The following is a 27,633-nucleotide window of genomic DNA, read 5'->3' on the forward strand; positions in this document are numbered from 1 at the left end:
ATCGACCTTTCACATTGCATTAGTCCAGCATTTCTCGGGCATGCCGACCAGACCATCGGTATTACGAGACAGAGTCTACATTGTTTTAATGTCAGGATGGGCGCAAGCGTTCAGCCGCTAACTTTCCCTCTCTGTACAGGGCTAAACAATGGAAACAGCTGAGTTTTGGATTCAAATCTATCACTTAGAAAAGCTGGCTGTATCTGGCTGCAGCATGCACGGTATAACTGTATGTATAAATAACTGTATACCTGTAGTATGTTCGCCATTCGAGACGAAGGCTCTATCACAAGTACAAAAGTGCAGTATTCGGTCATAGTATGGAAAATAACGCTTACGGTAAAATATCGTTATAACGAAGTTGAAAGGGGAGTCGACACACTTCGTCATATCCAATATATTGTTGAATTCGTTATTGTCCTTCACTCTAATATATGCACAATTTTGTACTAAACATTAAACATAAATAAAAGAGAACGACTCGCACAGGTACTACACGGCCACGTATGCAAGGAAATTTTAATGAAGCTGGAGAATAATATACGGCGTGCAGCACCAGTCACTCCTGAGCCCCTTACGCGGCTACTATTGTCACGTCATGCCCGCAGGCTGCTCTAGTAGGATAGCGAACTTTTACTGTTTTTTCTTCAATGTGACAGTCTATCGTTTACAGTTTCCACTTGGCTCGTCTATAGCGTCGTCAAACTAGCGAAAATGTGACGTTGTTGAATAAAACAGCTTGCAGGGTGCAACGCGAACAAATAACATCGTGGTCGAAGATCACTTGGATCTCACAACACGATGCGGTGACTCTGCAGCTGATCCAGGCTGATCTGCCGCTCTCACGTGGCTCCACTATTTAAATGAGGCCGGTGCAATCTGGGAGTTCTCCGATCAGCCAATCCAAGCCGGTGCGGAAAGGCTCGCTGGCCTCATTTAAATAGCGGAGCCACGTGAGAGCAGCAGATCGGCCTGGAACCGATGCTGTATTGGAGGCCAGGCCAAGAAACATTATCCTTGCGCTGTGCCGCATTTGGAGAGAGAGCTCGACAAGCGTTGATGAGCGGCCTTGTTTTAAGTCATAGGATTGCTTTAAGCGCATTATCGACGAGGACAAACGTGGTTGTCCATTCGTTTGGCGTCGTCATCAGTGTGCTTAATGCAATCTTAAGGAGAAAGAAGTGCTATGGCGGTAATGAGCCGGGGCCTGCGCGCTGCTACGCGCTGCTACGCGCTGTGGTGAGAAATACCAGTGGTGCTGCATGGCGTATTCAACACGAGCACACGAGTTTTAACTTCTGCACAGAATACACGTAGAACACCGCAGAAAACAATATAGTGGGCACACGAGGGTTGGACATGTTTTTTTTTTTTTTTTTTTTTTTTTTTTTTTTTTTTTTTACTTCGGGCACACATCTTGTTCATTATATTCACTGGCACGACAATTTTACTTCGCCAAAATTAGATTTTAGCAGAGCTGACAGTCACTTTAGCAACCGCTAAGAGGGTGAAGGCGACAGCTTGCGCGCTCGCGAGCCATTCATTAAATTACTTGACATCCCCATTCGAATGCGTTACTTCCTATTACTTTCTCCCAACAGGAGCACTGGGTACGAGTGCCTTAATTAAGTTCGCCTTAATTAACACCAAAGGTCGTGGGTTCGAGCGACTTAATTACCTATATCTTAATTACCTGTACCTTATTTCTATCTTAATAAACTCTACCTTATTTAACTTTGCCTTAATTAACGCCAACGGTCGTGGGCTCGAGTGCCTTAATTAACTCTATGTTAACTTTGCCGAAATCAACTCCGTCTTAATTAACATCAAAGGTCGTGCGCTCAATTCTCACCAAAGGTGGAGGGTTTGACTCCCACTAAAGTTCGTGGGTTCGAGTGCCTTAATTAGCTCTAGCTTAATTAAGGTGGAGTTAATTAAGGCAATCGAACCCATGGCCGTTGTTGGTGGCACCCTATGGCATGGTTACGTCAAAGGTAGTGGGTTCGAATGCCACGGAAGGCCGTGGGTTCAAGGGATTTAATTAACTCTATCTTAATTTAACTGTGTCCTAATTAACTACGCCTTATTTACAACCAAGGTCGTGAGATCGAGTACCCTAAATAATTCTATCTTAATTAAGGGAGATTTAATTAAGCCACTCGAACTGACGACTTTTCTCGGTGGCACCATGGTGGCAACATGAATTTTGGTGCCATAACGCCGGACATCGGATGTATTTACCCATGAGCAATCTATGGCTTTCGCCTTATATTCATCTCTACCGTGATTTCAAGAGGAATTTCACTTACATTGTTATCTATTTATTTTAATACCAGTTTGTTACAGCGAGGTTTGACTGCATATGCCTTAGTCGATGCTCCTTATGCCATACCTTCGTTTTCGTATCAACGTTACTTTCGAAGATAGAATCCTAGCGAAACCCTTTCAACGCGTTTTGTGCCAGAAACACTGAGCAAAGCAAGCTGTCGCGGCGCCACAAGCTAAAATGTGGTGCCACAAGCTAAAATACGCACACGAAGACATGTCGCTCTATGACTAGGAGTAGTCGAGTTCACAAGCTGGGATGACGAGGACCACCGACAGCGAGGAACGCACGTGTTTGTCTCAAAGAAATCATTGCGCGCTGCCACTTCGTTTGCCTTTGCAACGGTTCTGCGCTTCCAAAACTCATATCACGTCACCATCAACACTGCGTGGTCTCAGGATGGTAGCTAAGCGATCATGGCCAGGTGAAAATATAAGATCACAAAAATGAGTCCGCATCTCGATGCAAATATAAAATGAAAAGCTTGTGTTCGGATAGGATAGGAATAAACTTTATTTGCCCAACGGTTATTGCTGTTGGTGCCCGGGGCTAGGCTGCCAGATGTCCATCGCCGGAGAAAAAACTTCCGAGAACCTCGGCAATGGCCCTGCCCTGGCCCGCTGGATGGCCCACTCCTGGTCCTCGGGTGCCTCAGTGAGGAGGGCGGCTAGCCATCTCTCAGCGAGGCGCCCCGCTTCAGAGGGTCCTGCTGTTGTCTTCTTCCATCCTCTTGGTCCTTCTTCCTCATGGCCTTGGCATTCCTAAAGCATATGGGCCATATCAGCCCGTTCGTGCTCGCACCACGAGCAGCCGGGCGACGGCTGCAGCGCGGGCCACAGGCGGTGCAGGTGGTAAGGGTTGGTGAAAGTGCCCGTCTGCAACCGCCTCAAGTCAGCTGCCTGGGACCTGCCCAGCCGCCCGTGGGGTTGTGGATATTTCTTACGTTCTTTCCTGTAGTGACCAAGAACCTCTCGCTGCGAGGCCGGAAACTCCTCGATATCGCGGTCGGCGTCCCCGTGGCCCCCAGCTCCGTCCGCCGCGATTTGGGTTGTGTTGGTAACTCCTCCGCTGGGGTCCCGCACAACAATAGGGAGCCTACATGCAAAAAACGGCGTTGCATGTAGGCTCCCTACACAACAACGGTGGCGGCTGCCCTCTGGGTGATCGCGTCGCGGCGGGTAAGCTGCCTCGCGACGAGATGGGCGCGCTCGTTGTGGTTGGGCGGGATGCCGGTGTGTTTTCGGCCGTTAGTATTGTTGTTGTCGCGCCTGTTGTCTTTGTTAGTGAAAAGCTCCCCGACGTGCGCGGGGAACCATTTGAGGGACTTTTTCGTAATCGTGCCGGACACGAAGTGTTCGGCAGCTGCATTAATTACTTCTACGAGCCCTACAGCATTGCTTTTGACAAAGACGCCTCCTCGGTTAGGCCGGTAATTTCCTTGAGGACTAACGAAGATAACATCCTCATAAATGAACTTTCTCTATTTAGGTTGCGTTGTATTTCGTAAGGCGTTAGTCAGCTCTACAACCTGGTACTAAACAAATGAGCGCAGCTTGCACTAGTGGGGCAAGGCTGGAACAAACAGTGGAGCTTGTGATCGACCAACCTACAGCCAAGGTCGCTATCCCGACAACGCTGTATACTAAAACGCAGACTCTCGCGTTCGCGCTCTCGAAACTCGGGGTCTTTGAGTCGACGACGCCTCTTCTCGGCAGCAGCTTCGGCACGGTTAGAGTGTACTAGAACTATTGAGTGGCGCGACCGAAGCCGGCGCGCCTTGCATGCCTCGTCCCCTTTTTTGGAGAAAGTAGCGGTGGCGCTAACGTCGCCCACTCTTGAAGCAAGTTGGCGCGCTCCGGCCTCCGATAGGTGTGTGCGTGCGCGCGTGCGAGCTCTGCCGCACATTCGTGATTAAAAAAAAAGGGGGGGGGGGGGGGGAAGCAGCGTTTCAATCACTATTATGCACCTGGTTCCAAGGCGGGGTACGCTCGCACGGGCCAAGGCCGCAAGGTATCGCTTTTTAAAGAGCTCCCAGAGATGAAGAGCTTCACTTTGAGCCTCATTTCATCGTGAGAGACTACGGGCAGATAACGGAACAGAAGTTCGAGTGCCAAGGATGAAACCAATTCTTCGACCTGATCTGGTGGTAGGTGTAGATCCCCGCTCCTGGTTTTTCCGTGGGCTTGGGTGAGTGGTCGTCCGGAGTCCGGAGGGAAAGACCTCGTATTACAGGAAAGGTAGACAAGAATTACCTGCCCCTCACCATTCCCTTACCCCCCATCAGTGTTCAATCTGGAGCCAGATCCAGACCAATGCACTTATTTCCCCATATCTGGCACATTTATTTTACCCTGGTCTCAATAATCCACAGTGTACCAGCTGCCAAGCGCCCCGGGCAGATCTTTTCCACTGTTTGTGGAGCTGCCCCAAGCCCATGGCGGTACAACCTATTCCCAACCCTTCCTTTTCCACGTGGGAGGCCGCTCTTCGGGCCACTTGCTCGGATGACCAGCTCTGGCTGGTGGACCGGGCCTGCCTAGAGATGTCGGCCAGGGGGCTCCCGGACATATAGGGGCCCAACCACATTTAAATAGATGAAATAAAGTTTTTATCCATCCATCCATCTTCGACCTGACGCGGTGCCGACTATTTGGCCGAATGTGCCTTGATATCTAACCAATAAAACACCGGCACCGTGGTCACTGACGCAACGGCGTCAGTTCGCGTCTGATAATGACGGCGAAATTTGTTGCATTGAAGAGAGCATGCTGATTTAAAGCAACTGTGTGCAGCAGAATTATTATTGCAGACACTGTACTCTTTACGGAAACCCACGAAGGATAGCGCGTTAAAGAAAAAACGGAACAAAGCTTAGAAATCTGTAAATCTGCTTTAAAAACAGATATGGCAGTTGTGTGAACTGCATCTGTTAGAGCATCTCGAGCGGGAAAATGTTGTATATCAATGTACAGCTTAGAAGAAATATTTACAATGTTTACGAACATTTTGGAAAATTCCTACTAAGAAATTATGGGTGTCTTTCAGAGCAGTGTATAATACATAAATTTTGCGCACTGCGGATATCCAAGTAGATGATTGCAGTATAAAAATTTGTGACGGTTTTGTTTAGTACTTAGTTAAATTTGATGGTTGCCCTTTGCTTTAGTTTAACAATATTTCTATGAAAAAGATTGACAGCTTTTATAAACATTCTGCTTCCTACACTTTGATCATTTGAAAGTTTTCTTTCAAAAGGCAACAAACCCCATCAAGAACGGTGCAGTGGATGCCGAGCAAATTGATATGTTTTTCGCATGCATTTAGGTGTTGGAGGTAGGTGTAATCTTTTTGCAGTTAGAATAAGGATTCTAATTACAGACAATATCTATACCAATAACCTTGGGCAGAATTGCGACTAAATGAAAAATTTTTATACTAAAACGTGTAATCGTTTATTTCTCTCGGGTGAATATAGGTCTCACTGTCTAACAAATGTTATCGCTCCGCGCTAGACGCATGTATCGGAAGTTTCTCGAATGTTATAGATGGTTCTATCCGCTGTCTGTTGTTACCGAACCTTGCGTAATCCGATTGCATGTATTGCGCGACGCGAATTGTGTAGTATTTTCTGGAAGACACGCTGGAACCAGCGATTGCTCTGGAACTTTCGATGACTCATACGTAGAGAAAGAGTCAAGTATAAAAGCCGACGCGCTCGACCCGCTGATGAGATTTTCAACTGCGTTCGCCGCTGTCGTTGTACTTTGAGTGTAGCCGGCTTTCCTGGGCACAAGTTCGCCCACCGAAGAGTTAGTTGCCATTCACGGTTTTGCTGCTGTATTCTCGACCGTCACTACCACTTGACAATACAGTTATTTCAATACTGCTCACACACTCCGCTGTGCTCATCAGAATGCTTCTTGTACAGGAAAATTTATAATTAAGCAGGCAATAAAACGAATGACGGGCATTGATCGCTCCAATAGCAACGTTTGATCCAATTTCCAAGCAGCAGGTTAATAATACGTTTTCTAGAATAAGGTTATGGTCGCGCTTCACCAATCATCTTGCAATCATTCTGCGCGTCATCAAAAAAAAGACTGCGCCGATCATTCTGCGCCGATCGTGCCAGGTGCTCGCCCGGCGCAGATTAATTGTAGCCGGGAGAGTAATGTAGTTCAGTTGCGATGAAGCATTAATTTATACGTTCCTTTCGTGGAAACTCTCCGTTTCTGCAAACGCACCGGCAAGCAACCGCTTGCGAGGCCGGGCGACGCTTTCAAGAGTGGTCGACTACAGCGCCGCCGCTACTTTTCCGCACGAAAAGGCCCTCTCCACGGCCGCCGGTCGCGCCACTCAAAATATTCTAGTACACTCTAGCACGGTATTCCGGATGGGCTCGCCTGCGACGCGCGGGTTGTAGTTTGGCCGCACGACGCTCTTCAAGACGCAGCCAGGCGAAGCGTTGATATGTCTAGGCGAAACGAGGCACATGTGTTTGCCAGGTGAGGCGAAGTGACGTAATGGCTAGACGGAGCAGGTGTGCGGTCGTCGCAGCTCTGCGCGGTGGTGTGGAGCGGCGGCGAAGACAGGTGCAGCTTTGCCAAGTGGTTGCTAGGCAACGCATGGTGGCGTCATTGCCAGGCACAGCTTCTGGTCTACGCTATACGGGCCAACCTCCGGCTTAGACAGCTCCGCTGTTAAAAAAAAAAACTACATCAGCTCTAGTTAATGACTGCGTTAAGCTGCTACAATCGAATGTCATGCATTCCTTCTAATGACCCATACATATGAAGCCATCCTGGCAACAGAACAAGAATTCAGGATCGCCACTTAGCCTCTAGAGTCTGTAAAGGAGTACGTTTATCTAGGTCAATTACTCATAGGGGACCCTGATCATGAGAGGGAAACTTACAGAAGAATAAAATTGGGTTGGAGTGCATTCGGTAGGCAGTGCCAAATCCTGACTGGGAGCTTACCACTGTCGTTGAAAAGAAAAGTTTACAATCATTGCATTCTACCGATGCTAACATATGGGACAGAAACTTGGAGGCTAACAACGAAGCTCGAGAACAAGTTAAGGATTGCACGAAGAGCGATGGAACAAAAAATGTTAGGCCTAACGTTAAGAGACGGGAAGAGAGGGTTGTGGATCAGAGAACAAGCGGGGATAGCCGATATCCTAGCTGACATTAGGTGCAAAAATGGAGCTGGGCAGGCCATGTAATGGTTAGGATGGATAACTGGTGGACCATTAGAGTTACAGAATGGATACCAAGAGAAGGGAAGCGCAGTCGAGGACAGCAGAAAACTAGGTGGAGTGATCAAGTCAGGAAATTTGCAGGCGCAAGTTGGAATCAGCTAGCGCAAGACAAGTGTAATTGGAGATCACAGGGAGAGGCCTTCGTCCTGCAGTGGACATAAATATAGGATGATGATGAAGCGAGCCATAACATGAACATCAGATTTACACAACCAATGCTCGATATTGATGTTGGCACGAACGTCAGTTTAGCTGTGTAGCTTTGTAGCTATTGTAAATTGGTACATTTGTAAGGGGAAAATTCAAGCAACAAGTTGCGACTCGTGTTTCCGGTCACGTAGCGGAACTTCAAGTTCTCCGGTGAGTCAATGCAGGAGTTAGCAACGGCCCATTTAAATACATGCACTTGGATAATGAAACTTACAGTGGGCTTTGTCTATATTTGGGTTTTGCAGGAGATTTCGGCTTCATGAAACGCGTACTGTGTGTCTATGCTATAGGCACTCGGTGAGGTCATGACCGAGCTGGCAGTGACCTAACTGAGATTTCTTGTATTCATGCTTGCGGGGACTTCATTTCGGCAACGCCTGGCCACTAGCTCAGAATCGCGAAGAGTTTCATGCTGAAATACTTTAAAAAGCTGGCCATAGTGTTGGCGTTTTCCCCGAGCATGAATGTTCATTCTTTATGGCATTGTTTGACAGTACTTGGAGTTATCTCGGCTTTCTAATTCTGGCTTCATGCAAGCTTGTGGTTCTTCTAATGTTCTGAAGCTCATTTTTCTGAGTAAAACGGTTACATTTCAAAAGTGCTATCAGTTACAAAAAAAAGATATTGCAAGTGTGCGTTACACACAAATTATCGCCTACACTAGGCAACAGGAACAGTCAAAAGATTAGCTATATGGTTATCTGGGTTAAGATAATTCTTCAACTAAAGTAAGTTTAAATACATAATCAAACTGCTCAACATAAACATTGTCTGGCTAACAAGTTGCATAATTCACCCGGAAAACAAAAGATGCAGCAACGTGATTATTTCAGGAAACTATGCAGAATCACAAAAAAAAGAACGAGAACAAAAAAGATCGATGTTTTCCATGGTAGCCCTGAAATTGTTATGCGCGATTTCTTCGTAAATCTGCAGAAAATTTCTCCCTTAGCTGAACCTACGACTACGGTTGAGGGGCGGCCAACTGCTCCCTGGGCTCGAATATCAGGTCACGCAACATAAATCTCTCTAGTTCAGTTCTTCCTAGAGAGTAGATGACCTACTACCACCTCCCCTTTCTCAATCTGTTTTTCCGTTCCTCACCGCGTACTGAGAGTAAGTGACGTGGCGAATATCGGATACATTGTGGTTGCAGCTCATGAGTAAATCATTGTGTCTGCGCGGTCGCTAAAACTTGTTTTGGCGTTTGACCCGAGTCGGAAAAGCAGGGTTGGTGAATGCGCTGTATCAGTAAATGGGGTTTTTAAACAATGATGCGTTATTTTGCTACAGAAATATCACGCCTGATTTAACGTTTCACACATTTATCTCGCAATCCCTCTGTGCATCATTAATAAAGCATCGAGCGTGCTGTAGCTTCGTCCCCAGGTGTAAAATTAGTGCTTTAATATAATTTAAAGCATTTTATGACATGAAACCGTAACACCCAGCAACAGCATATTCCAAGCTGTTTAGACGTCAATTTTTACGCTGAACTCATTGTCTCAAAACACTTTGCAACAGGTTGTAAGCTGCGCGAATAGAATTTCAGTATCTCTTGAAGTCCAGGGCACAAGTGACATTTCATCGTTAGAACAATGGTTAATGCTGATCGACGTACAGGTGCACAATGCTCAGAACAGAAAAGGTTTTCTACAAATGTTAGAGATGGGTGAGCACACTACTTCTTTGCAGTACTAGGGGTGGTAGGATGTACGGTATTACGATACTTATAACCATCACTGGTGTGGTGGTGGTAAGCAGTCACCTCAACTGCACAAGTGAGTACTACTCCTTTTTTTCTTTCTGTTTTATACGAGACAATTCCATACAAATTGACTCAGGAGGCACAACAAAGTTTTGGAGAGAGCCTGACTAGATTATGTCACCCTGACAGCGTAGGCAGTAAATATTATATACAGATGATTACACATGATATGCCGACCCAGTACAATACATCAATGCAAATACAGTGAAATGTGCAGTTATCTTTTGGGAACGAAAATCAATGAGAATCAAGCCTAATACATAATGCACAGACATAATGAAATAGATACACGTAATACACAATGAAATACAACATAATACACAGATTATTACCGAGAATTGCCTCACGGGTTAAAATCTAACAGGTGCTCAAATCGAAATGGGGCTTTAACTGGCTTCTTGAATTGTGTTGGAGAGACTCTACAATTTATTAAAGAGCATTATCTTTACTATCTAGGATCTTTATAGAGCATGATCTATACTATCGGGAATTCACTAGCAAGTACTAAGAATTTTTGTGGCACAAGTATATGAGACGAAAAAAGAACAGTCCAGTTTCTTTCCTCCCCTCATGTACTTTCTCTACGAACTTCCTAGTTATAGCAAACAAACAAGGCTAAATTGTTGCGGTAGCATATACCAAGCAGATAACAACGGGAACTGAAAGTTTGTGCGTAGAGTTTGGCAGATAAATTATTGGTGTACAAAAACTTTTCTCACAAATATACATGGCACCACATTACCGGAAAAATCAGACCTAAGAAGCCTGTGAAATTTAGTACTCCCTATGAATCCACTGATTTATTTATGGTTAATTTGTAGGAAAGCGTAACGTGCTTTACAGGTACCTTTATTTTTGTAAAAGCCGATATTTGAGATAGCGGTAGTATTTGGCTTTCCGGATCATAGCATAGTACAGGTGATTTGTTTTACTCTGCGATGCGTTTGCGACAGTGTATGAAAACTGTAATTCGGCTGTAGGGGAAGTAAACAGAAATGCAGAAAGAGGTAACATATTGCAATCAGGACCTCTGGCGTCTCAACATTATCTAGGGAACTTATGAGACCAGTAGTGCACCAAATTGAGCTAGTTGGTCGAAGCTCATATTGGAAAGATTTTAACTGCGCTAGAAACAGGGACAAAGGAGGACGAAAAAGACAACACGTGCGCACGTCCTCAACGTCACATCAACACGTGTCTCACGTCAACACGTGCTCACGTCAGCACGTGTCTTTTTCTTCCTCCTTTGTCCCTGTTTCTAGCGCAGTTAAAATCTTTCCATTATGAGACCAGCAAGTAAACACTGTTTAAATCTGTTGAACTATACATTTTGGATGTTTTCTGATCAGCCTGAATTCAGTACAGCTTGTGGTTTCCCTCTTTTCAAAAAGGGGGGAGTGCTCTTATGTCCACGTGTGAACATCTGTTTTGTACAAAACTCCGCAAGCTTTTTCTAGCGCAGACTCGACGTTGCTAAATAAGCCGATCATACCGTTCCTGAAGCAGACTCTCCTTAAACACCGCGGCAAGCACGTCACGTGTCAGCCTGATGACAAGTTTCTTCACCACAGCGGTACGGCTTATCATTGCCGTCTCTCTGTAGGCCACCAGCTACCCGATCACTGAGCTTTGTTTCTTTGAAGTAGAGGAAAGCGGCACGTTTGCCATAGTGCCTTATGCGGCGAAGAATTGTTTATGCACGTGAAAGGAGTATTTCTAATAATAGTACTGACCTATTATCTAATTATCATTACAATTATTAGCTGAAGCGGCACACGCACTGTCATAAAGCATGTTTTTATAGGAATAATTACATGGTATCGAGGAAGCCATTCAAAAGCTATTGATATGGGAATGTAAGGGCAGTAGATGCTGACCAGAACAACGAGTTTCAAAACCAAACTGCATTGGTGCAACAAAGGTGCCCGCATTTGCCAATCAATCAATCAATCAATCAATCAATCAATATATATACATATATTAATCAAACAATCAATCAGTTTCTTTCCCCTTCAAAGAGCGGGAGTCATAAAGCAAAAGCTCTAATTAGCTTGACAGTGCTTTTTTAGCCCGTGTACGGATATAAAATTACTCAACTGTACAGTTCAGCACCAAAGTGCGTTTTACATTGTAGTACAATTTTAGCAAAGTACTTTTTCAGCAGCACAGTACATTATCAATAGCACCACATATCTGTCTTACGTACAAAATATTGCAAAACATACAAAAGATACACTTGGTTTCTACCTAATCAATAAGTGTTTTCGTGTATTCTTCCACGCTCTTGTTCCTTGTCTTCTATTTGCTGTTTTATTCTATCTCTTATATCTTAATAAGATGGCAGGGCTGCTTGAAGCCTAGTATAAGAAAGAGCCATGTCAAAAAATGGCAAGAACTCAATGACCCAATAAATGTACACGGGAATTATTCCATCGAATACTGGACATAAAAAGAACTCGCTATTTCTTTTTATCGACATGTTCTTCATTCTTTCCCTCACCACAGTGCACATTGATTTTATTCCCATCAGTATGCCTACAAAAATGCGCCTCACTCTCAGGTATAGACACTGCAGACAAGGAATACATTGCTCTTATTAAACAATGCAACCAATCACTCACGTTTCGTCTCCTATACGGGCGTGCTTGTCAGAAAAGGCAGAAAAGAAATATACAGAAAACTGCCTTCAAGGTTGTGCGTGACATATATAGATGGCCGAACAAGCTCTACTATTGTTACTTGGATGGCGCCAAGAGAGTGCGAAATGTATGCAGAGTCCCTACGGTTTTACAATAGCATGAAACAACCACGCCATCTATATTTTTCCGGTGCAATAAAATTTCCGTTGATGGCTGACTCAATGGGCCTGTCACCAGACTCCGCGGAACACTTGGTTTTACAGTAGAACTCGCATAACGCCAGGGGGGAGATGTCATACCGTACCAGTTGTAATAGGGGCTTCAGTATTAACTGAGATAAAAACAAAGGTAATGTTGGGTTATGAGGTTGCGGAAGAGGCACGCTAGCCTCCGGGTAGCAGAGGTACTTTCCCGTTGTCTCTATCACTACCGGCAAGTCCCACTGCTTGCGTAATTTTATATATCGGAACTGAGGGGCTCCCGCTTCTTATTAAAACAAAGCTTCTTTTGCATCTCCCCACTTCCCCCCTTGCATGAACGGCGATCTGCCACAGTAATATCGACAGATCGCAGAGACCACGATTTCAAAGATCACGAAAGGTTGGGCCCAATGTTGTACCACTGCAAGATATGTGTAATCCTAAAATTTTATCGCAGTTAGCCTATCGCATGCTGATGGCGGAATCAGTGCAACGCCTCAGAACCCGTACATCTCAAAGCGCGAACCAATAAAGTTAACCGATAGCGGTCACCAGTGGCATATCGGAGCACATCTGCCGTCACAATCAAGCAAAGTTTGGTGATGGGTTCTGTGCAATTATTTTGTGTCATAATGCCTCTCCTCGCAACCACCGCTTTATTTCTTATCTCTTTTTTTTCATGGGGAGTGGCGCATCTGGAGACGCGGTTTAGCGGGCTTTGTGTTTTATAGGAAACCCCAAGTTACTCGGATTACTGCTGACTATATATATCTTAAGTTGCAATGTGCGTCACGCGATAGTCTCCACGAGTGCAAGATCACGATGTGGGTGGGCGAGTTCTTTCGTGGAGAAGAAGAGCGCATAATCTTTATGTTTGAATTTTCAGAAGCTTCCCCGGGGCGTACGTTATTCTAATGCAGTGCAGGCACGCATCATCACCACGCGATCTGAGCATAGAGGGTGCATGTTTGCGATGCGCTTAACGTCAAAAGGCATTATTTAACAGCGGTAACATGTTCACTACATAATTTGCAGGCTATGGTGCTCCCAAATGCAATGAATTTGAAGTGCGAGTGGTCGGCAAACCTCGGCGAGACAGGTTCTGCAGGCCGTGGCATACGCCCACATTGGCAATCAAAGAAACTCCGCCAATGCATCTGCAAACGCGGCTACGTTCGCAACTCATGGGGAGATTGCGTCCCGTGGAAGAAGTGCATTCGCTGCAAGTGCCGTCGGCAGAAGGACTGGAACCTGTGCGCGTCCGGCTGCCCCGTGGCTTGCAACAAGACGATAGCTGCTTCATGCAGCAGGACGTGTGTTCCTGGTTGCGATTGTCCTCCGGGCTGGGTAATGTGAGTTCAAATTCAGTTTAACTTCACTTACGCAACATTTTACTTATTCCTACCGCGCTCCTATTCGGGTTCGCAGCAAGCAATGCGATGCTCTGTCGAGGCTGAAGGTTGAGAATGTTCGACAAAGTCGTTGGTACAGCTTATCTCAGAGCGATTGCAGTGACCACGTGATCGTAAGAATGTGAGAGCTCCTCCGAGTGACCATTTACCTCCCGTAGAGGAGCAAGGCCCGTTCATACGTTTTTGTACACCGGATACCATGGACGAACTGAGCCAGTCCACGGTAAAGGTGTCAATTTATCTCACTAAAACAATCTCACGTCCACGTACCTAGTTGTATTTTAGAGCGCAGCTCTTAGCCGCCCTTTAGTGCGGTGAGCGTCGGCGTTCCTCGTAACTGTGCGAACGAGAACTGCGAAGGATGAAAGAGAGAACGCGGAACGCAGCGGGGAAGAGAGACCGCAGACTCCCGATTAGCGATTAACCCCCGATTAGCGAGGTAGACGCGCCGCAGTTCGCTCTGTTTGCAGCGTCCCGCGTGAGACAGGCTGTCCGCGCCAGCCAATATAACGTGAATTGAAAACACCTTTAGAGCTGCAATCAAATTTCGCATTAGGGAGTGTCGTCATCGTCAGTTGTAAATTTAAATCTCGGAGGAAGCATTTTAAAGCTGGCAAAATAATAAAAAATGCTGTGGTCGTCGTCGGTGGAGGGCACACTAAAGGAGGCCTTTCTGAATGGCTAAATATGATTCCACAGGGCAGTCAACTGCGTCACAATTCTCACACAGCACTGAAGTCGTGTTTTGCATTTTCACATATTTTTGTGTGTTTTCGGCACCGACAATATCAACTTTTAGCAGAGCAGTTAAGCCAATGTTGTTTGGCTAACGGACATAACGTTTATTGCTAAAGAAATATATCGTTCCGGGTGTAATTCTGGCATTTCTTTAATGTACCTACTGTATTAAGCAATTAAAAATACAATTTTAACTATAAAGAAACATTCGTGAGCTAGAATGTTAAGCAGGAACGCAGCGCTATTAAGGCCAGAACAGCAGGAAGCGGCTGTCACTATATGCCTCGCACCCTTTCTCGGCAGTCATAAGTTCGGCTTTGCGTAACTCAATAGTCATTCGAGTTCGAAACTTTGAATGTCTCTAAAAAGCTTTGTTATTATTTTATATTTGAGTACTTTATGAAAATGGCCTGTTTAGGCAATATCTCGGCCGCCTAATGTAAATCTAGCTTCCTGGGCAGTTTGCTTGCCTCCTTAGGTCAACCATGCAAATTACCTACGTGCTCAGAAACATAGAATCTTATCGCCAAAGAACTGAAATTTGCTGAAGGTGTTCCCCCACCGATCATATATATATATATATATATATATATATATATATATATATATATATATATATATAAATCGATCAAATTCTAAACGATAGCTACTTTTCTTCGATATAATGTTATTTTTTCAGTACTCCAATATCTATTTGCTATCGATCAAATTCTAACGATAGCTACTTTTCTTCGATATAATGTTATTTTTTCAGTACTCCAATATCTATTTCGTTTGCTTAGCCAACGACTGCTGAAAGAGGGCGTCATTTGTCTAGCGCGCCTCATGTCTCCAATTTCTGGAGATTCATTGAACCAATGAAATGTGTTCCGAGTGCTCCACTTTCACGATCCGAATGTAAAACACTGAGCCTGAGTGCTCTAGACAACTAGTGCGCGACCAGTCATATGCAGCGTCACTTATCGGCCACAGCCCCGCTCAGGCGCAGGATAAAAGGATGTCTTAGACGCCACTACGCATCTGAAAGGTAATTGTTTTTGACAAGGCGACAGGTTGAAAAAAAAAAAAAAACGTCGGGGACTACCAGAATGTGCGTTATACTAGCATAGAATTACTTATTGAAACCTTTGCTCTTATGCACAACGGACACTGGCAGAGGCAATGCTACGGAAACAAATTGACAGCAATGCAGAGCCCGGAAGTCTGAGCAGAATAGCAACAGTCTGCAGGTATACCTTATAAATGTTGATGCATCGTGCCCATATGAAAGAGCTCCGAAGCTTTTAGGATATGCATTGTGAGCAATGTTGTGGCATAATTATAAATATTGCATTACATGTCATGTTGTATCGGATAACAATAAGCACAACTTGCATTGCTTCAAAATATTCGCAGCTACAAGAGTTTTGGTTCACATACCCTACAGTTTTTGAGCTGCAGTCAGATATTTTCAGCATTGAATAACTCAAATAATTTTGTGTTTTGGTGATGTATCCTACAAAAAAATTCCCCTTTTCTCACCTCGTACAAATATGACGCTATCCTATAGTCACCGTACTGATTCATACGAGTCGTTCATCTAACTACTCCAATTTTTCGTGCAGAGATCCGAAGAACTGGAGGAAGTGCGTCAAGGTGAAGAACTGCCTTCCAGTGTGTCCTCCACACTCTAGATTCGAGCCCTGCGTCTACAGCTGCAGACCCAAGTGTGGCATGAGCACGCCCAAAAAGTGCAACATCACTTGCTATAGGGGCGACTGCGTGTGTGACAAGGGCTTCGCCGAGTTCGAGAGAAACGGAAATAAGATATGTGTGCGCCAGAAAAATTGTGACTGGTACCTCCGTACGAAGCCGTTTTTCACACTTAACGAGACAGGACATGCTAGCAGCGGAGGAAGTGCAGGTGGCTTCGCTCATCATCCTGGAGGTGTAATAGGATCTTTGGGAGGTGTCACTACAGCGCCAGAAAGTACGCTCTCGCCTGGTGCGGCAGGCGGCATGGGGAGTAGTAACGGGACATACACTTTGGGTACAACGTTGAGTGGTGGGTCCGGAGTTGGCGCGCTTGGTGTAGGTGTAGGCACAATGACCAGTATCCCTCTCCCTTCGGCAGGAACCAACGGAGTAGCAGTAAACACTACAGGCACGCCCACATCACTCGCTGTGGGATATGGCGGGGCTAGTGAAAACGCAAGAGGTGCATCCGCGTCAGTCTTCGCAGGGTCTGGCACAGTTTCCGCCAGGGCGGGAACAGTCGCATTTTCTCCTCGAAGAAATACCGACATTGGAATAAGCCCCGCAGGCACGCTATCGTCACTTTCTGCGGGAAGTGGAGGTGCCGAAGCAACCATAGGAGGTGCAGTCACACGCCCCTTAGCAGGGTCTGACACAGCTACCGGGGCCTTGGGCACAGCTCCACTTCCTTCAGCAGAAACTAACGGCGTTGGAACAAGTACAAGAGGCACGTTCCCATCACTTTCAGTAGGACATGGCGGAGTCAATATAGGCTTAAGAGGTGCACTCACACCCGCCTCGGTGGGATCGAGTACAGTTAGTGCCGGTGCAGGTACAATTAGAGAAGTCTCACCTGTTTCTGCAGGTACCAGTCGGGCCGGAGTAAGCACACTAGGCACGCTGCCCCCTTTTACTGCAGGACCTAGCGGTGGTGATGTAAGCTCAGGAAACATGTTGCCTGCAGGAACTGGCCGTGTCGGTGTGTCTGTAAATTCAGCGGGTGCAGTCCTGCCAGTTTCTTCTGCAACTTCCACGGCCGGAATTAGTAGATCATGGCACGCTCCCATCTCCGTATACAGAGCATGGAAGAATGGGTGTAGACATAGCAGGGATGTCTTCACCTGCCTACACAGGATATAGTAGTGCTGGTACCAGTGTCGGCAGCGTCAAGCACTGCTCTCGCCACATCCTACACGACCGGGTGCACACGGTAATGGTGCACTCTTACCTGTTTCTTCAGTGTCTGGAGGGGCTGGCGTAAGTAGCCACATGAGCAGTACCATCCCCAAGAACTCCGGGAGGTGCACACCCAGCCTCTGTTACAGTAAACACAGAAGGCACATCGTCATCTCCTTCCCGGAGTAGTCGCCGTAGGAAGCACTGTAACTAACTTGGGGAGCATGCACTCTGGTGGTTCTCCTCGCTTTCCTGGTAGCGGAGTCGCTACACACACAGGAAGTACGCTGACGCCAATTCCTACATTATTCGGCGGGCCCGGGGCTAGAATTGCTACGGGAAGTGCTACCCTAATTGCTAATGCAAGCTTCCTCGCACCAAGTGCCAGAGTAAACATAGCAGGGGAACCCTCGACAAGTACCGCACGATTGGATACGGGTGGTGTCAGAGTACTTCCCACCGGTACACCAGCAGCCGTTACTGGTACACTGGAAGGAATTGGAATCATCGTAAGCCCACAAAATCCAAGCTCGTCGCTTACTGCAAGTTCTGACGGAAACGGCACCAGAGCAGAGGAAAGCGGTGCGCACTCATCTGGTACTGAAACACATGGAGCAGAAACTTTCCGAGTACACGGAACAACTACACACTCCCCAGGTGATGCAGTGCGCGGCGATAATAACGGTTCTGCAACACTCACTCGGGGTATGAGGCTACCTGGTGCCATGGGCGCTTTCCCGGCTGGTATCATTACGGATGCACGCAATACAGGACCACTTCGCAACTTTGGTTATGGTGGAGCTTTCCGTTCTGGGTATAGACTCGCTACACCGTTCCCTGGAGGCCCAGCATATCGTATACCTGGCTCCGCACTTTACCTACGCCGTCCATACTTTTCTACTGCTGCTGCGGGAAATGGCAACTCAGGCCTCCGGATAAGACCAGGAGGCCCATACTCAGGTGGTTTCCGCTCTTTACTGACCGTTCCGTGTTTTGGAGATTCCCAGAATTCTTTAGCATGTACCCTGGTGGTGTAGACAGCGGTGAGCGCCCTCCACTGAACGAGACGCTTGAGGAACCGGCGGAGAATGCACCAACACCTGGAACGCTGCGCGATGAGCACCGGTAACCACATTTGGGCATGGTAAAAACTTGTGATCCCTAAGTGACTATAGAAAACTGAGTGTTTATGTTACGTGGCTTATACTGCTCTCCGAATTACAATATTCGAACTTTTCGCTAGTGCAGAAGCGGGCGTAACATATGCTAACCACAAAGGCGAATCCGTTTGGTTGATTTTGACAATTCGCACTACTTGAATACCTTAGGATTTCAATTTTGGCGATGCCTTACTATATCTATTTTTCAAGTAATGCGACTAGCTGCAGGATCCACACTGAATAAAAATAGGAGTGAACCCCGAAGTTTTGTTTCACCTTCCTTAATCATCTAGTCTGCAAGCGCTATTTGTGTCGGTAATTTTGCTTTATATCCCTTAATTTTTTCCCCATTCTTCTGGAAGTACCCTAATACTACTTCATCTATTTCAAACTGAAAAAAAAAGAGCCAAGCCCATTGCAGACCATCCTCATGACTCCAGGCTGAAACAAATATCAAACACATTGAACAACAAGGGCTTACAACGTATTTATGCTCGCATTATTTTGGTAATATTTACGCTTTGAGAATCTCCTGGTTTGAATATTGAGCGAGGACTGCAGACCATTGTCTAATTTAGTACAAAACCTTTTTATTCTTTGTCTTTCTCTGTTTCGTTATCCGCATGATTGTTTTGGTAGTATTAGTTCGCTCGTTCTATCGCTTGCATTTTTAATAATATTTACAGATAGCTGGTGCTTTTTCTTGCCAAGCATCTCATCTTCTACAGCCAATGAAGAAACAATCACAAATATAATCGAGGCGGAACGCTTTGCAGAGTGGTCAGTTTAAGCCTAATAAATTCAACTTCATGCGGAAAAAGCACGGGGATGAAGCGGAAGAAACCCATCCTGGACGGAGCAAAGACATCAAAATTTATTCTTAGAAAAGACAGCCACCTAGTATCAGATCAATCGTGCCAAGTGTGCCAGCACTGGGATTAGCATAACGATTAGTACAACCGCTTCCTTCACTTTCAGATAAATCGAGACGCGCCGCGTGGGATCAGTGGCTATAGCATTGTGCTGATCAGTACGTGGTCGTGAGCTCGATCGCAGTTGCGGATGCCGCATTTCTATGGAGGCTGAGTGCGGAATCACTCGTATAACGTGCTTTGGTTGCACGCTAAAGAACACCAGGGGGTACAAATTATTATGAAACTCTCCGCTACGGCGTCATTAATAACCCGCTGCATAGTCTGGCGACGTTAAATTCCGCAAAACCATATATTTAAACAAATAAACAAACAGCAAGAAGGGTTCTCGAAAAATACAAGCAGCAGCCTGAAAACCGTACGCTCATAAACACTTAACAAAAATCACCCAATGGAAGCAACAACACGAAATAATCAATAGGAAAGCGAAGAAAACAGCCGTCATCAGCAAAATCAATCAAGCAAAGAAAAAGAAACCCAGACGGCAAAGCATGTGACCTGAGAGATATACTCGCAAAATCTCATGCACCAAGCGGCGTACTTTGTAAATTTCAACAGATGGAATCTGCAGTCATGGACCGTCGCTGCACATTCAGCGCCAGAAGTTTGGAACAGAATTAACAGAGAATCATTCTGATCCTTTTACCACAATAATGCATGGAAGTTCTTAAGACGTCCTGCTTAAAGATGAGCACAAATAACCGAGACAGCGAAAAAAAAAAGTGATACATGAACTTCACACGAGCATTCAACACAAGCTGCGATCTTGTTAACTGTGCGTGCTCCTTTACTTTTATCAGCCACACCTTGAGCTGGATAAGAACACGAAGGTTACTAGTATAGCTGTAATAAAATGCATTCACCTTCAGTAAATGAAACCGTGGATGCAGTACCTAGCTTGACAGTGTGTATACCAGTATAAAAAGCGCACCTGTTCTGTTTTAAATGCGAAGCATTTCTTGGCCAACATTTGCCACTTTGAGAGTATCTATCTATCTATCTATCTATCTATCTATCTATCTATCTATCTATCTATCTATCTAGCTGCCTACGTCTTGGGGCTCTCATGGTTGTTTCGATAACTAGGTATGTACCAAAATTCGCACATATGACAACAGTGTACGACGAACATAAATGATTGGTGATGACATGTATGTCGATTACATGCGTGTCATGTAGGTCATGAAACAGCCGCCTACGTCTTGGTGCTTTCATGGTCGTTTCGGTAACTTGGTAGGTACCAAAAGTGGAATAGTCTTACATGAGTATATATATATATATATATATATATATATATATATATATATATATATATATATATATATATGCTCAACATAAATGACAGTTCATTAGATGAATATCATGACATGTGTGTCATGTAGCTCATGAAATACATGGCAAGGTGACATCGTGATACCATAGTGGTCGTTTCCTTACCTCGATATATACCAGAATGTGCATCACATGACGTCCGCTTATGACACACCTAAATGACAGGTCACTCGTAGTCGTATACCATAGTTGTATGCATAGATTAAGGTAAACACTAAAGAACAGCCAGTTTTCTACATGAATCGGGAGAACCCCACTACTCTTTCTCTCGTAGCTTCTTTGTGGCTCTGGGACGTTAAATCTGATTGTTTGATTGATATATTTCACCCCTCAGACATTTCACATGTGCATTTATACACCGAGTCATTACCGCACTCAGACTATTGAAATAATGTTTGACCCTTCACCCAATCCTGTATAATGCAGACCTTTATCCCAGCTATACACAACTGATACAGACGTGCAGAATAATAACGCTGCTGCAGTGCAGATAAAAATTCTAGGCAGCAGCCTTACCATTGCGAGTGTTTAATTTGCACTCAACATACATAAATGTGTTAACGTGATTCTCTAAATGTGCTGCATGTATTTATATATCAATAAAGGCTGCTTCCTTCTTAGTGGACTAAATGCTGTGGCCCGGCGGTAAAGCATCGGAAAAACATCTACAACTGCTCTCCACTCATGAACTACGTTAATTACTAACTGTGCAAGACTTGTTTCTGCATTGCTACGATTTTTTCTGTGTCTTTGTCCATAACCCCGGAAAAAATGCCCAACGACCGTCATCCTCAGACAACGGTTTTGCTGAAAGAGAACGTGTTATATTTTCTTTGACGAATATCCGCTCAAGTTAGCCCCCACAAAGGGAATCTTACTGTTACTCGTTCTGATGGCCACTCATTTGGCCACGTATTAGAAATGAGTGAACTTGCTAGTGAACATCAATACTAATTAGCGGATTTTATAGACTATATAGAAATGTTGGAGGCTGAACTTTATTTCTTGAGTCGCAACGAAAACTAGAGACTAGCAATGTCACGACCCTTTTTTTAAAGCCATTAAAAAAACTTCAGGCCCCATGTTTCATACCAAACAAATCTGTTGCAAATTTCCACGCTCGTCAGTGATCAGATGGGAAATGAGTTGTCAGATAACTATACGCCCGTAAAGGGTATTGTTATTTTCGCGGTCTGGACGTTTTCTGTAAAAACATTTTGGTGCTTTCTGTTACTTTTTGTTGGTCATTCCTGTAACTTCAGTTGCAATGTTTATTTCTATGACCCGTTGGATAACAGGTAACTGGTATGATAATAAGTGCTCCGTCGTGCACTATGGTATTTTGAAGCGAAACGACCCCAATGTTGATCAAGTGACATTACCGCGTGCACAAAATCTTGCTTGTTTTCTGTAGAGGCAAGAATTAGGCTATAAACCAACCATTCCGGGACTGGTCATGGGCAGGACATACGGGAACGACGAGACACATCGCGACGTATGCATTCCTAGCCGAAAATGGTTTCGTGACAATAATTTAACCCCATTTCAATGGTTTTATTCATATGAAAGGCTTTGAGTGTACTGGTATTAATGGTGTCTGTTGTGCGCATAAAGGTGTACGGGAAGGTATCCTCCTTTCATGTTTGTCTTGTGCGCCGAGTTGTTTAGTGGTTTTGGGTACGTTGTCGCGCTGTCCATATGAACAAACCTACTCATCCACACCAGCAAATGTCGTATTGAAAAATATTAAATGATGCATCAATTTCGCTTAGCAAATTTTGTTCGAAAAGTAAGTGAGCTTCTAAACTGGGCAGCTATTCGCTACTAGTGAAGCTATCACTTCTGCATGATCTTCTACAGACTGCCAACAACACAGCCGTACTTTCCATACAGTGGAAGCAAGAGACAATTCGTTTTTCAGAACAATGACTCGGGCTTGGAGTTGGAGAGAAGCGTGAGGCGCGAGAGAGTGGCCAGGTGCAACAGCCCAGCGCCACCTCCTCACGAATAAAAACCTTAATCTGAACGGAGAGTGAGGACTCGGGCGTGGAGTTGGAGGGAAACGTGAGGCCCGAGAGAGAGTGGCCAAGTGCAACAGCGCAGCGCCACCTCCTCACGAATAAAAACCTTAATCTCAACGGAGAGTGAGGACTCGGGCGTGGAGTTGGAGGAAAACGTGAGGCCCGAGAGAGAGTGGCCAAGTCCAACAGCGCAGCGCCACCTCCTCACGAATAAAAACCTTAATATCAACGGAGAGTGAGGACTCGGGCATGGAGTTGGAGGGAAACGTGAGGCCCGAGAGATAGTGGCCAGGTGCAACAGCGCTGCGCGCAAGGACAGTTTGTCGACGCAGTGCATCGAACCTCTGGCAGAGAGTGACGACAGCAGTTACAGAAGTAGGGTTTCGTGCTAGAAGTATTTGAAATGCGTCGCCCTCGATGCCCTTGAGGATGTGCTTCACCTTGTCCTCTTCACTCATGGTGGAATCGACGCGGGCGCAAATATCGACGACATCCTCTATGTAGCGGGTGTAAGTCTCGCCGGGCTGTTGAGCGCACTGGCGTAGTCGCTGTTCAGCACCGAGCAAGGCTGGGCGGCCGAAGACTTCCGCGAATTCTGTCTTTAAAGCGGACCAGGTTTGGAGTTCCCGCTCATGATAGTGGAGCCAGAGGTTCGCAACGTTAGCAAGATAGAAGATGGTGGTACGTAACTTCGTCGGGTCATCCCACTTGTTGTGATCACTGACGCGCTCATAGGTAGAGAGCCAATCTTTCACGTCAGTCTCACCGGCTCCGCTACAAACAGGAGCTTACCGCTGCCACTGGACGGGGCCGCAAATCATGGGAGCGGCGGAAGCTCCGGGCTCATTGTCGGTAGCCTCGAGTATGGTAGCGGCAGAAGCAGCTGGCAACGTTCGGCTGCGAAGTTCCAGGGTGAGGTCGGCGATTGCAGCACCTTCCACCAAATGTAATGTGACGATTTATTAGTTGACAATGACGTCTCACACAGTCTAGGTAGTGCACGAACGCTGATCGCGTGCACAGCGACAGACGCAAGAGCACTTCTTCGTCCTCTTAAACTAGGTTGGGTGATGAAGTTAGGAAATTCGCAGGCCCAACTTGGAACCAGCTAGCGCAAGACAACGGTAATTGGAGATCGCAGGGAGAGAAATCTGTCCTGCAGTGAACATAAATATAGTCTGATGATGACGATTAATATCAAACTGATTATAAGGAAGAGCCGAAACACCTTCGTCTCAAACATCTAACGCCCTTTCTGGAACAAATTAAGATGCACCTGTGTGTGCGGCTGCACTACGTGATGACTTAGTAATGCCTCAGTTTTTGCAACAAGTTAACGACACTCTACCGAATAATGCGCACTATCAGCAAGCACTTGACAAGAAGCACATGGCAAAGACAACTTAGCTGCAGTATTACATCCCTCTAATACAACTTACATTGACCCTGAGCAGCAGAAAAAGCTTACTATAAAAATATTAAAAACAGTAACTTTGTGATCACCGATATGTTCAAAAATATTAGACACAATATGTTACACTAAGCCTACCCGTGCACACGGAATACTCGAAAATTATAGTCAGCAAGTTTGTGTCTGCGCATCTCTCTCGATCTCTCTCTTTCTGGGGATATTAGCACTTGGAAAGGCTATGCGAACTCCACTTCTCCCCAATTGATATCAATAGCTTCGCTGAGACGAGTAGACATGTTTTCGTCACACCCCCCATTCACTGCAGCATTTCCAAGTTTTCAGCTTTGTTTTCTGCTGTTTAGGAGTAGATACGCCAGCAAGCTAATACATCACCTCTATGAAAGGCTTTGGTGATAGAAAGCCAGCATATTTGAACGCAGACTTCGGGTGCGAAGATAGAAAGTGTATTGTAAACAACGCTTTTGAAGAGAGATGTTCACGTTAAGGTATACCCACTTTAGCATTGAACTTTACGAACTGTGATGTGTTCATGTATTGCGCTTGTTCAAGCAGCAAGTCTTGTCGCAAAAAGAACAACGTGTATTAATTTTCTGACATGTGCAATTCAATGTGTTTTCTTTATTCGGCGAGTGCTGTGCTATTATTTCGGTTATTTGAACTCGTTAGCTAAACGCTCGGTGAAAATGTTCTCCATTAGACGTAGTTGCCTGTAGTTTTGATGAAACAGTGCCCTCATTCTAAGCTGTAATCCTCGACTGAAAAAAACATTACGTTGCGGGTTTACCTCATTAGGCACTGTCATAGCACTGGAAGAGACAGTCACAATACATGTCAAAGTGACCCTTAAACATAGTTCTCGTAATCTCATATGCTTGCGCTGACTTCGGCGTGAGGCTCTCAAAGGAAATTATTTGACAAGCTATATAGCTTCAATGCCGTATATGCCAGTGGATCTTCACTATCGGAACAATCGGCAGCGCATTCAGACACACCTGCATGCACAATGCAATCAGCTTCAAGGTTTTCGGAAACGCTTGCGAAAAGTGTATGCGCGTTTTCTGCCGCTGCATTGGAAGGAACAACATGCGGTGCATTGCTGCGGTCCTGGCCACGATTTGCATTGTGGCAGCAAGCGAAGACCGCAGTTGTGGCAGTAAGTACGTTTTTCTTTTCAGTTCTCTAGCCTGTGCAACAGCCTGTAACTACCAAGTGCTTGATGCCAATGTGCGACGACACAGATCTGTACAGAAAAGTCAAAGTCTATTCTCCCTGACAGGGCCAGAATAAAAAACTAAACCATTTTAAACACCCTCATTTTTTGCTGACCCAGTATATTAGCTCGAATGGTGTTAACCGCATCTCGTTAGACAGTTTTAGTTTAGCGTTAGCGTAATAGCGGGGTTACGGGAAATAGCGTTACCGTTCCGCAAACGAACTTTGCAGAAAGAGAGTTTTAGTATAGCGTGATAGCGTAGTTTACGTGCGGGACGCTATTCCATTACGCTTTGAATTTCGCATACATAGGGCACCTAAGATATGTTTGTGTGCGTCCGGAAAGTGCGAGAGGCAGCGCAATGGAAGCCAGGAGCGCGTTGTATTTTTACTTGCCATGTCAGCCGATCTGCAGCGAAACAGACAAGCAGTACAAGCTGTCTACCATAGCCTGCGAAATCCTCCAATCTCAGAGGCCATATGCCGTCGTCGCGCCTATCTCCCGACTTTAGCGACAGATGGCGCTCGGATCTCAGAAAAAAATTTCTCTCGTTAGGCTTAGGCGCGTTCGAAACGAGAAGCGATCTCGAAAATTCCTCAAGATTAGCCATAACACTCTCTCGGCGAAGCGACATGAGACTAAGCAAAAGCCGTTTACGCAGTCATTTGCTACGAACGAAGTGAATTCTACAAAAACAACGCCAAATTCAGTTCGAAGCGGGCGGCCGGGACCGCCGCCATGTTTTACGTACACTACGTAAACACGCTAATACGGTAACGTTAACTCTGAGAAATAGCGTGCGCACGGTAAACGGTATGGGTCGGTTAGCGTTCTGCGCATGCGCACTTCGATCCCGCTATTCCGGTACGCCCGCTATTCCGGTAACCACGCTAAACTAAAACTGTCTGTTATCTCCTTACGTTTGCCGCTCCATTTAGTTCTCACATCTTGTGAGAATCTCTCACATCTTGTGATGCTGCTAAAACAGCTGCTAAGGTTGCCGGAAAGCCTCCTATCTTCATTGTTTCTTTTTTCTCACCACTATTGGAAGCATCGCAACGGTGAGGCTCGGTAAGCGTAGATGCGCACAAAAGCCTCGTTTCAGGAAGCCTTCTTGCAATCGCAAATATTATGTACTGCTAAAGCTCATGAGCAATGGGCCCATGCGCATAAAATTGCACTGTACAAATTGTGCACAGTCCGCCTGACCAAATTCGTGTCCGTCCGTCCGTCTGTCTGTCAGTGTTTGTATGGATGTTTGTGCTTTAGGGGTGAAGCACCTTAGGGCCGAGCCTTGTCCCTCGTAGTCCGTAGTTCTGGTTGGCATATAGATACCGCTATGTAAGTATGTGCATATATACATACATATATATATATATATATATATATTTATATATATAATACATGTAGGCCAAGCTCCGGCTTCCGGAAGCCGGCTTCCGCTTCCGGTTTCACTTCCGGTTCCCCTTCCGCTTCCGGTTCCGGAAGCCAGCTTCCGGCGTTTTGCCCGAATGATCCCCCGGTGCTTCGCCTACTCATCATCATTCACTTCGTGGATATGCGGTGTTTTTGTATGTACATTTGTACGTAATTGTTTTCCCACCTACCTGCGTCACTCGGTATTCCCAAGACCAAGGGTTAGCGCATCGGGCTGCTGTACTGAGGCAACGGCGTCCGAAACCAGCCCTCGAAGCAACTTAGGTCCCTGACTGTTATGTGGCAATGTGTAATTACGTGCCGATCTTCGACGAACCTCTTTCACGCAGACATGGGTCACTGTAGATGCGGGACTGGGTAGGTACCGCTTTTTGAAGAAACTCTTTGCCGCCGATTGAAGTACTGGGTATGTGCCAATCGGTCTGTGCTGGCCTTTAATAAACCTCTTTGATGCCAGCTTGGATTACTACGTATGTGCCAGTACGTGTGTGCCACTCTCAATGAACGTGTTTGGCGTGAACTTGGGTAACTAGGTATGTGCCACTGGTAATGTCCCGCTGTACAATCATAAAAAAACATCCCCTAAATTTCTTCTAGGCTGAACGGAATTGAACTTAACGTCACAGGGGTTCCCAAGGAC

The 27,633-nt window shown here is 45.6% G+C and overlaps 1 protein-coding gene and 1 long non-coding RNA gene across 2 annotated transcripts in view; one reads left to right on the forward strand and one right to left on the reverse strand.

The window, feature by feature from the left end:
- Nucleotides 1-3,321: 3,321 nt before the first annotated feature.
- LOC125940079 (uncharacterized) overlaps nt 3,322-27,633 on the reverse strand; it is a 30,829-nt gene continuing 6,517 nt past the window's right edge. Inside the window, exons 2-3 of the long non-coding RNA XR_007463321.1 lie at nt 12,425-12,537; nt 3,322-3,421 (exon numbers count right to left, since the gene is read on the reverse strand). This is a non-coding gene — a long non-coding RNA (uncharacterized LOC125940079). The remainder of the gene's footprint in view (nt 3,422-12,424; nt 12,538-27,633) is intronic.
- Nucleotides 9,462-18,890, forward strand: LOC119464096 (uncharacterized PE-PGRS family protein PE_PGRS10). Its single transcript, XM_037724931.2, has 3 exons — nt 9,462-9,580; nt 13,442-13,758; nt 16,161-18,890. The coding sequence occupies exons 2-3, from the start codon at nt 13,445-13,447 to the stop codon at nt 17,428-17,430; spliced, it is 1,584 nt and encodes a 527-aa protein (XP_037580859.2). The 5' UTR covers nt 9,462-9,580; nt 13,442-13,444; the 3' UTR covers nt 17,431-18,890.

The sequence above is a fragment of the Dermacentor silvarum genome, chromosome 9, assembly GCF_013339745.2.
Source record: "Dermacentor silvarum isolate Dsil-2018 chromosome 9, BIME_Dsil_1.4, whole genome shotgun sequence".
In the NCBI taxonomy this organism is placed as follows: Eukaryota; Metazoa; Arthropoda; class Arachnida; order Ixodida; family Ixodidae; genus Dermacentor; species Dermacentor silvarum.